At 41.6% G+C, this 11,794-nt stretch overlaps 2 protein-coding genes across 2 annotated transcripts; both read right to left on the reverse strand.

Moving 5' to 3' along the window:
- Nucleotides 1-199: 199 nt before the first annotated feature.
- On the reverse strand, nt 200-1,276 carry LOC145946925 (uncharacterized). Its single transcript, XM_083056678.1, has one exon. The coding sequence runs from the start codon at nt 1,274-1,276 to the stop codon at nt 200-202; it is 1,077 nt and encodes a 358-aa protein (XP_082912804.1).
- A 7,545-nt stretch (nt 1,277-8,821) lies between these two features.
- LOC145946926 (uncharacterized) lies at nt 8,822-9,926 on the reverse strand. Its single transcript, XM_083056680.1, has 2 exons — nt 9,833-9,926; nt 8,822-9,603 (listed from the first exon to the last, which is right to left on the reverse strand). The coding sequence occupies exons 1-2, from the start codon at nt 9,924-9,926 to the stop codon at nt 8,822-8,824; spliced, it is 876 nt and encodes a 291-aa protein (XP_082912806.1).
- Nucleotides 9,927-11,794: the final 1,868 nt, after the last annotated feature.

Consider the following 11,794-nt stretch of genomic DNA (forward strand, 5'->3'; position numbering starts at 1 on the left):
GGAAGATGGTAGTCCGGGTCGGCGAGTGGTAAACCTTCCAAATGCTTCCATGACTTCTTCTCAACTTGAATATTTGGCAAGGGAGAAACGATACGCGACAGCACTGTAGCTTCAACAGGCAATCGAATATCAGCCCGATTAGCTACTTGAAGTACGAAAGAGGTCCTACCCTAACCGCACCAAGCATCGCATGCTGGTCTTAGGCGTGAATGATGTCAAGGCCGCCACCGGCCTTGACATCATTCACGCCTAAGACCAGCATGCGATGCTTGGTGCGGTTAAATCCTCCTCTTCGCAGGCAACTCTCGGTGATGAAGTTTGATTGACTAGCGCTATCCAACAAAATACGAACCGGGAAGGTGTTGCCGTGAACGTCCAGAATCTCGGCCTTCACAGTAGACAGTAATATTACCGGTCTGGATTCTGCCACGCTAGTCAGCACTACGGCTTGAGAGCCTTGTGACGAAGCAGCCATCTCAGCATCCTGTGTCGGAGAAGCCGGGCTGGCAGTAGCGACTGTTGAAGCGGAACTAGGATTTTGATCAAAGTGCAGGAGCGTGTGATGCTTTGATTGGCATGACCGACACGTCCAGGTAGAAGGGCAGGACTTCACATTATGACCTACACGAAGACAATTAATACACAATTTCAATTTCTTGACGAGAGAAAATCTGTCCCTAATCGCGGACTTCAAAAATTGAGGACATTTTGTAAGAACGTGTTGCTCCTTACAAACTAGACAAGCTGCTGAACTGGTCACAAAAGACGATACCGAAGCCCTGGATTTGGAGGATGAAGTATTGTACTTCGCGTCCTTTTCTCCTGGTTTGTTCGAGAAATCCGAGGAAGGAGCCATGACGGCAAGAACCTTGCAATACTCCTGCAGGAACTTTATTAGCTGCTCATATTGTGGAACCTCGGTCTTGCGATGTTTCGACTCAAACTTCTCGCGCAAAGACGGTGTGAGTTTATCCAGCAATAGATTAAGCAGTATGAAACTCCACGATTCCGTCGGAAACTTCATCAATTGCAACGCTCTTATGTTCTCGCGGAATGTATCCAGCAATGCAAGCAAAGAACTTGCCGAATCTTGCTTCAAGGGCTTTGCCTTAACGATCGAATTCCAATAGTGAGTGGCTAACTTCCTCTTGTTCTGATAGCGGCCTATCAACGTATCATACGCGATCGGATAATGGTCTTCGGAAAACGGCAAATTTTTTATGATGGTCAGCGCTTCCCCCCTCAACGACGACAACAAATATTGATATTTCTCCATGGCGGAGATTTGCTTGTTTTTATGAATTGACGTATTGTAAAGCGCAATAAATGAGGGCCAGAGTGCTAACTCTCCGGAGAATTGAGGGAGCGTTATCTTCGGCAACCTAATCGTCGAGCTGTGAGTCGAGTCACGAGTAGATGATGTCGTCGAGACAGTTCCGTCATCGAGGAATGTTGAGCTTTTATCGCGTAATGCATCTTGTCGAACTGGACTCTAATTAGATCCTCCTTATCAAAATCCGTCGCTTCATGAAGTAATTTCAAATGCACATGCTCGAATTCGTCTGCAATTGTCTTTAAACTAGGATAACGGGCAAGAAAGAGCGATTTGTCTTGTGGACTGGAGTCGGCTATCAAAGAAGTATCATAAATCTCCTTCACTCTCCTCATGCATAACTCTCGTTTGGCTTGCGCGATCCTCGGCATCTTAACTTGAGTGTAGCGAATTACTAAATATACAGAAAGGATCGAGAAACGAGGAAGAAATACGAGCGAAGGAGAATGGTAACAAGAGCGAAATGAACGAAGAAAAGAGAAAGCAGAGACGAAAACAATAGAGGATATGAAAGAAGCTAAATGAAAGAAATATGACACAAAAGGCGACAACTAGAGAAACGAATGATAGAGGCAACGGACCGCGTTTTCTTACTATAGTTTCGTGAAAGCTCCGTTTAAAATATTACCTTTATATATTATCGTAGTGATAGCGACCGATAATAATTCCGATTCGCATAATAAGCGATACGAGATTGAAAGTTAATACAATGTAAGGCAATACACGAGCGGCTCAATACCCGAGAACGTCCTTGTATACAAGACAGACAATGAGATAACGACCGCTGACGGTAATCAACAACGTATGGCTCAGTATCCTTGGAACGTATCCTTGGAATTTGCCTCTGATATTACAAACCTGTAAATGTGCTGAAAATAATATGTCCGCTGACAAATTAATAACAATGTTAGCACAATGTCAAGTAATAAACAAATACAATAAAGAAGAGAATAATATTTGCAAAAACATTCAAGATGATGCGTCAAGTTGAAAAAGATCTTAATCCGATAGGAAATAAAACCATAAATTTAATGTTGTCCTTTAGAAAAAATCCTAAACAAGATCAAAGAAGATACAATGCTCCACAAGCAAATGAAATAGCTGTGGTCTTTAAGAATATAGATGGTGAGCCTCCATTTGAAAGAGACGTTCGGATTTATAATAAAAATTCGAACGATGTTCAACAAATATCAATTCTAGACAAAAGGTGTGACCCAATGTGTTATCCTTTGTTATATCCATATGGTAACAATGGATGGCATTCAGAACTTAAATCATATAATCCAAAATATCCAGGATTCAAAGTAACTCAAATGGATTATTATGCTCACCTATTAGCACCAAGATTAGAATTTAATCAATTTAAAAAGGCAGGCAAATTGAGATGTCAATTTATACTTGATGCCTATATGAAAACTGAAATAGGCTTAATTATATTAAATTAAATCAACCTCAATTAAGAGCAGAACTTTATTCGGGATTAATGGATCACCTAGATAATCGAGCACAAAATGAAGGAATTACAGCTGGTATACCTGTGATATTACCATCTTCATTTATGGGCAGTCCAAGAAACGTGAAAGAAAGGTACCAAGATGCTATGTCTTTGGTAAGAAAGTTTGGTAAACCAGATATTTTTCTTACAATGACTTGCAATCCTCAATGCCCAGAAATTAAGGATAATCTTGATGGATGTTTAATAGAATTTCGACCAGATTTGGTCGCTAAAACATTCAACTTGGATGTCAAAGAGATTTTAAATGATCTAATTCATAATAAAATTTTTGGAAATATAATTGCTTATGCAGGTGTGATTGAATTTCAAAAAAGAGGACTTCCACATTTGCATTTACTTGCAATGTTGAGTGATGAAGATAAGCCTAGACTTCAAGAAGTTATTGACATGATGGTATGGGCTGAAATCTCTGATGAAGATAGATATTCAGAACTTAATGTAAAAATTTTGAAGCACATGATTCATGGTCCTTGTGGAGATTCCTCCCACAGATATCCTTGCACTGGAGATGATGGAAAATGTTCAAAAGGTTTTCCAAAAGAGTTTCGTGAAGAAACTAATGCTAATGTGAATGGATATCCTATGTATCAACGAAGGAATTTTGGTAAAAAATACATCGTTAGAGGCAAAGAAGTTGATAATCGATGGGTAGTGCCATATTCACCATATTTAATCATGAAATATGATCGACATATCAATTTGGAAATATGTTCATCGGTGAAAAGCGTAAAATACTTATATAAATATATTCACAAAGGATTTGACTGTGCTGCGATTGAAGTGCAAGCACGAGATGGCACAAGGCTAATTAAAATAGATGAAATTAAATCATTCCTTGATGCAAGATATATTAGTGCTCCAGAAGCAATGTGGAGACTGAACGGATACGATCTGTTTATGAGGTCTCATACAGTAATCAGATCGGCAGTTCATTTGCCTAATCGTCAAATGGTTTATTTTCGAGAAGGAAATGAAGAGCAAGCTGCTCAGAGAGAGCTCACTCGAGAAACTACGCTGACTGCATGGTTCAAATTAAATCAATCTGATGAAAATGCAGTGAATTTTATTTACACAGATATTCCTTATCATTATGTATATGATAAAAAAGAAACTAAGTGGAAGCCACGCAAAAAAGGTGGTGAAAAAATAATTTCAAGACTCTATACAGTAAGCATAAAAGATATTGAGAGATTTTATCTCCGTCTTCTTCTACTACATGTGACTGGAGTTAAATGTTTTGAAGATTTGAGAACTGTAAATGGAGTTCTTTATAATACATTTAAAGATGCAGCAATTGCAAAAAACTTGGTAGAAACTGATAATCTTTGGGGAAAAACGCTGGAAGAAGCAACAGAATCGAATATGCCTGCACAAATTCGAGAATTATTTGCTTACATTTGCATCTTTGGAACTCCAACAGATGTACCAACTGAAAACACCACTGCGTGGGTGGGTAGAAACTAAAAAAAACCACATTAGTAGCAATCCCCGAAAAATTTGCAACACTTTGGTACCAATTTCGAGAAAATCGGTCCATAAATGTGGAAGTAGTTCGCGGTCAGACAGACAGACGGACGGAACTTATATATATAGATATGGGAAAAAAACTAATTATTTGTTTTTACAGATGCTTGCATTATTTCGGTTCGGAAGACAAGTTGCAGTCACATACAGTAGACTGCGGAGAGATGAATGACTGCGCTATCCGGTTACCGAGCGATAAGGACAAGTGGCTCAGCTGCACCAACTACACCAGGAAAGAACGGCTTCCTTTTGTCGTATGCGAGCGGTTCTCCATTCAAACGCTGGGCGAATATAGCGACTTATATTTAAAAACTGATGTCTTGTTATTAGCTGACATTTTTGAAAATTTCCGGGATAAATGTATCGAGAGTTATGGGTTCAACCCCGCGTATTATTATACTCTCCCCGGGTATACGTGGGACGCCATGTTAAAGCATACAAAAATTACGTTCGAATTACTTACAGACGTTGACATGGTAATGTTTATCGAACGGGGTATACGCGGCGGTCTGAGTCAATGTTCAAACAGATATGCACACGCTAATAACAAGTACATGCAGTCGTACGATCCTTCGTATCTAATGTATTTCGATGTAAATAATTTGTATGGATGGGCAATGTGTCAATCATTGCCTTATGCTGATTTTCAATGGGTCGACGATGTATCTAATTTCGACACATCATATATCGCGCTCGATACACCCACAGGCTACATCCTCGAGATAGATTTAGAATATCCACGACATCTTCACGACACGCACACTGACCTACCGTTTTGCCCGACATGCGACAAGCTGCCAGGCAAGCGGAAAGATAAGCTTCTCGCAACGCTATATGATATGTGATACACTACCGCAACTTGCAGCAATGTACGCGTCACGGCCTTCGCGTTGCAAAAATACATCGCATATTACAATTCGCGCAATCTCCATGGCTTCGAAATTATATCGAACTTAATACGCAATTTAGAATACACGCAAAAAATAATTTTGAAAAAAATTTATATAATTTGATGAATAATGCAGTATTCGGCAAAACGATGGAAAATGTGCGTAATCGGGTTGATGTAAAACTTATCACACATTGGGAAGGTGCAGAGGCAATGATTGCGAAACCAAATTTCCACAGTAGAAGCATCTTTTCGGAAAATCTTATTGCTGCAGAATTACGTAAACTCGAAGTAAAATTTTACAAATCAATCTATGTCGGCATGTGCATACTCGACATCTCCAAAACATGTTTATACGAATTTCATCATGAGTACATGTCACCGCTGTATCGTGACAGATGCAGGGTAATGTACACCGACACAGACAGCCTAATATACCACTTCGAATGTGAAGATGTGTACGAGAATATAAAGCGCAACCTCGACAAATTTGATACGAACGATTACGCTGCGGACAATGTGTATGGTATACCGCTCGTGAATAAAAAAGTACCTGGTCTAATGAAAGATATGAGATAAAGAACAAGATTTATAATGAAATAACTTTCTATGAACAATAAACCAAAAGATTAATCAAATAAACATTAATATTTCCTTGAGACAGTTGAAGCTCGAACAATATCCATCTTCGTTGCCTTAGTAAACCATATTTACAAGCACAACTATTTTCTTTATGTAGAATTTTGTTACCTGGAGAAGAAGAGAAACCGTTCGGCTTGATCAGAGCCGAACGAAAGTTGCTGCCCAATCACGGTAACCAAAGTTAACCAGTGATAGCAAAATTATTTGTTGCTGGCACTCAGAAAATACGCCGTAACAGGCACTGCCAATGGCGGACACTAAGGTCGCCCCTTTGAAGCTCGAAAGCTTCCCTTTGGTATGTTGCTGCCTTCAATGTATAGGATCTCAAAGATCGAAAATGGCAAGAATTTGGCACCGAAGGAATCATCCGAAGATGATGTCTTATTTTTGTTGCTGCCCTTTAGGAATCTTATGGCACTTAAAGCTACTTAAAGCTGAGAGCGAAAAAAAACACGTACTTCTTGTTGCCAGGAAGAAGACGGAAAACGGCAGCCAGCCGCTCGCTTGTCTTTACGGCGACAGCGCCACTACGAGGTAGCACTGTCGGTAATTTTGACCGACTGATGAACCATCGGAGTCGGTATTGTCCTATGATTCCGTAACATTACCGCCCGCCTTCGACAATGTAGTTGACGAATATGATGGGTCAGAATTGGTAGGCAGGACACACAGCTTGACTATAGGTCGCTTGTAGGCGGATGTAGGAGTTTTCAGGGTAACAACTCTAGTCAAGCCGTCTGGACCAGGATGTAGTTGTATGACTCTGGCAAGAGGCCACTTTCCTGGCGGATAACGTTCGTCTGTAATCAGAACATATGATTGTGTGACAAACGAATATAGAAAGGTAGCCTTTATACGAGCGTGCCGCCCGCCCTTTCCAAGTCTTTAAAGTTACGGGACCCGCGTAGTCTAAACCCGAGTTATAGAAGGGTCGTGTTGGAGTCACTCTGGCAGTAGGTAAATTACCCATTAGTTGTTTTGCACGAATGCCACGATATCGCACAAAACGTCCGCATCTCAATATGTAAGATCGTACCGGTGCTCTTCCGCCAATAATCCAAAAGATTTCAGGTAGGATGTTTAAGGTAACTTGTGTACCTCCGTGAAGTGTTCTTCGATGAGCATCCTCTATTACGAATGTAGTAAGCGGTGATCTTCGAGGCAAAATTAACTGATGTTTAGCATCTGACCCAATCTGGGCATAATGAAGACGTCCTCCCACTAGAAGTAAGCCATCCTGATCGATGTAGGGAGTGAGTCGAGCTAATGGATTGGACTTCGACAATTGACCACCTCTTGGTAAATTTCGTATCTCCTCGATAAACCATACTCTTTGAACAACTCGCACCCAAAAATACGACATTGCAAGAGTTCTAACGGAGTTATAGGGTAATGCAAAGGAGAAGATTGAGGAACCTTCACTATTCGCAAGCATGAAATGCATCTTCGACACGTCGCAGTAACTCGCAATAATTTTGTCAGAGAATAATAATTCCCAATACGGATTCCGACTGACTGATGAGACCATGATAAATCCAGTTCTTCTAGATTTGAATTTTGTGATAATTGATTTTTCGTGGATGGTCAAAAAATAGGAGATTTGGACAACCATTCCGGTCCCTTCCACCATAGATTTTGATGAATCAGTTGATCCGGTTTCAGGCCTCAAGCTAAATGCGCAGGATTCTCCTTTCCGGGAACATATCGCCATGTCCCATTTGTAATTCCTCTTGTATAGCTGACACGCGATTTCTAACGAAGTCTCTCCAGCGTGATGGATGTGCAGTAATCCATGTGAGCGTTATTGATGAATCAGACCAACAGTACACCGATGCTAAAGTTAGTTCGAAAGCGTTAATTGTCTTCTTTGATATTAATCGTGCTAGAAGCAATGCTGCCGTTAACTCGAGTCGTGGTATCGCAAGTCGCTTAAGTGGAGCAACTCTAGTCTTGGAACATATTAAATGTACCGAAGAAGAATTATCTTCCTTAGAGATCTTGATGTAAACAGCAGCTGCATGGCGAGTTGTGAAGCATCCGAAAATCCGTGAATTTCGATCTTGGTGGTGTCTGAATGGACAACCCCAAGCCATCTCGGTATGGAAAGAGTTTCTAATTGTGTTAATTGTTGTCGAAAAGAAGACCATTTGTTTTGAAGCTCAAGTGGAAGGGACTCATCCCAACCAATCTTTATCAGCCAAAGTTCTTGTAAGATGATTTTGGCCCTTATTAAAATAGGCGAAATCAAGCCCAACGGATCGTATAATTTGGCAATGTCGGATGCTATCGCCCGTTTGGTGAAGGTAATTGTACTTGAAATAGTAGAGACAAAATGTAGAGTATCTGTAGTAGGGCGCCAAACAAGCTCCAAGATTTTGCAGAGAGCAGGTTCTATTATAATTTCCATATTCCTGTTTTCAATGTGTGTCGGTAGAATTTCCGTATGATTGGAGCTCCATTTCTGCAAAGGGAAACCTCCCGCTTTGCAAAGTTGAATCAATTCCTTAATAATCTCTTCCGCTTCTGATGTTGAATCCGCTCCTCCAAATATGTCGTCGACATATCTGCCTCGTGTCATTAGAATGACTGCTTTAGGATATCGATGACCCTCATCAATCATGAGTTGCTGCAGAGTTCATAGGATTCTTTGTAGGTCCCAATCATCCGAGTGTACAGCTATCTGTCTGAACATTTTGACAATATCCGTAGAAAAAAGTACCTTGTGAGTGCATGTCCATTTCAGAATATCGCAAATGTCAGATTGAAGTTTAGCACCAGGGTGGAGAATATCATTTAGTGATAGGCCATTACTAGTACGACTGGATCCGTTAAAAACCACTCGAAGCTTAGTGGTTCGGCTATTCAGTACCCCATGATGGGGAAGATAATGCATCAAATTGGACTGATTTGTTGAATTCTATACTTCAATCATATGACCCATATTCTTGTACTCTTGAATGAAGTCTATGTAGAGTTTTGAAAGGGATTCCTGGGTAGAAAGTTGATGACACAATCTATTTAAGCATCCGAGGGCCTTAGCTCTTGAATCCCCCAAAACCGTGGGATTGGATTTCAAAGGCAAACGAACTATATATCTGCCAGTGACGTCCCGCAAATGAGATGATGTAAAATGTCTCTCACACTCCTCCTCTTCTTCGTTTAACATTGTCTTGATGGAATTGTGAAACTCTTCCTGCGTCCAAAATCTTGAAATGAGGTCTTGTAGATCGAGATCAGGCGAGCAGTGATGAGCTTGTACGGAAACAGGCAGTTCTCCTGTAGAGATGGGACCACATAAAACCCAGCCGAAAATGGTTTGCTGAGCGGTAGGAGAGAATGAATCCCCTGGTATAAGACCAGGTAATATCACGGAATGATAATTATCTGAACCAATGATTATGTGTACTGGTCCAGAACAGGAAAAATCTGGATCAGCAAGCCGTAGCCCAGAAATGTGTGGCCAATTAGGTGTATTTACACTGTTCGATGGTAGTTTCGCTGTTAGGCGAGGTAATATAAAGGCCCGAATTAGACATTTGGAATCAGTATCATAAATGGATTGGAGATTTATATATACACTCGCCCTAGTGCGGCCGGAGTAAGTCCCATCAATTCCAATAAGTGGTATAGAGGCTGCTTTACGAGTCAATTGAGCTCGTACTAGTTCTTCTGTGATGAAGGATAATTCTGAACCTTGATCTATTAGAAGGCGAATCGGATGAAGTTCACCATTTTCTCTCTTTAGCAATGCTCTGCTAGTCGCTAATGTGAGCTCCCCCGTTCGGGCTTCCTCTTTGGAATGATGAGAACATATCTCTTTACGTCATTCTACTGATGGTTTTGGATCCAACTTCTTTTCAGATTGAGTCGCAGTCTTCTTCATTGTTGTATCAGAAGAATGCGTTGATGAAGACTCTCGATTATTTACATGGATAGTCGTATGATGCTTCTTTCCGCATCTCATGCATCGTCTTGTACTGTTGCATTCCTTGACGAGGTGTGGAGCGAGACAGTTGAAGCATCGTTTACATTTGATGATCAAATCTTTGCGTTGCTTCGCCGTTTTTGATAGATAACTTTCACATTTAGATAGATGATGTGACGATCCGCACAAAGGGCAAGCCAGTAAATTTAAATTTGATGGTGGCGCAGCAACGTGCGCAGCGACTTTCGTTTTATATTTATTAGATGAAGCAGCAATGGTTGTTGATCCATGACTTGTTGTTAGATTTAGATTCTCCAAAGCTCGGGTCCGTCCCACAAGGAATTCTTCAAATTGGGTAAATGTGGGGAAAGTAGTAGATGAACCAAGTTTGATTTCCCATGCTTCCCGAGATTCCGGATCAAGTAGCTTCACTATATGATGAAGTAACAGAGGATCCCAGCTTTCCACCGCGCATCCGAGAGAACGGAGTGCTGCAGTTGCCTCAGAAATCGTTGTAAATAATAAAGAGTGCTCAAGGTCTTCGAGCACTCTTCGTCTTCAGCGGCTTCAAATTAATTATTCTATCCAATTGTGCTGTAATTAGGAATCGCTTATTTTCGTATCTGGCAACCAAGATATTCCACGCGATAGGAAAATTATCACCAGCGATAGACAAATTGCCAACTAATCTTGCAGCCTCTCCAGTAATGCATGTTTTTAAATAATGCATCTTTTCGACATTAGTTAAGTCTGAATTTTCCTTTATCAACGAAGCAAATAAATCGTGAAAGGATCTCCATAGTTAATAATCTCCGGAAAAAGTAGGCAGTTTGATGCGGGGTAACGCACTACGAGGCATAAGCGATGCGGTTGCTCCTTGTTCTGAAGATAATGATCTGGATTGGCGATCGGTGGAGTCAAACTCTTCAAGATGGTTCTGTAGTTTAGCACGAGCATAAAGGGCGGTCCGATAAGTACTTAGCCTACAAAAGAAAAACGAAAATTTTGGAAAAGTGGCGATTTATTTCTCAACATAGTCTCCTTTTAGCTCGATACACTTGACCCAGCGATGCTCCAACTTCTTTAACCCATCTGAAAAATACGTTTTCTCGAAGTCTGCAAAGTAGGCCTCCGTCGCGGCGATGACCTCCTCATTCGACTCAAATTTCTGCCCGGCGAGTGACTTTTTCACGTTTGGAAACAAAAAAAAGTCGCACGGGGCCAAATATGGAGAATACGGTGGATGGGGCAGCAGTTCGTAGTGCAATTCGACCAATTTGGCCGTGGCGACGGCGGAGGTGTGAGCCGGTGCGTTGTCATGGTGGAAGAGCACTTTTTTCTTCGCCAAATGGGGCCGTTTTTTCTGCAATTCGGCGTCGAATCGGCCCAATAATTCGGCATAGTAGAGCCCTGTGACCGTTTTGCCCTTCTCCAGGTAGTCGATGTAGATCACACCTTGTGAATCCCAGAAAACTGTGGCCATCACCTTTCCGGCCGATAGGACGGTCTTCGCCTTCTTCGGAGCACGTTCGCCGGGTGAAGTCCACTGTTTCGACTGTTCCTTGGTCTCTGGTGTGTACCAGTGGATCCATGTTTCGTCGACGGTCACGAAACGACGCAGAAACTCCTTCGGATTGCGCTTAAACAGCGTCAAACACTGCTCTGAAATGGTCTCACGGTTGCGCTTGTTGTCCGGAGTGAGCAAACGCGGCACCCATCGCGCCGACAGCTTTCTCATGCCCAAAATTTCATGCAGGATATGACCCACGCGGTCTTTTGAGATGCCCACTGTTTCAGCTATCTCGCGCACCTTCAATCGGCGGTCTGCCAATACGAGATCGTGGATTTTTGTCACGTTATCCTCCGTGGTAGCCATTTTCGGGGCACCTGAGCGTGGCTCATCAAAAACCGACGTGCGACCACGTTGAAACTCGTTAAACCAATTTTTGACGGTCGCCATCGAAG

This window comes from Prenolepis imparis, unplaced genomic scaffold, assembly GCF_030444845.1.
Source record: "Prenolepis imparis isolate NDT839.2.m4 unplaced genomic scaffold, iyPreImpa1.0 SCAF_29, whole genome shotgun sequence".
Lineage (NCBI taxonomy): Eukaryota > Metazoa > Arthropoda > Insecta > Hymenoptera > Formicidae > Prenolepis > Prenolepis imparis.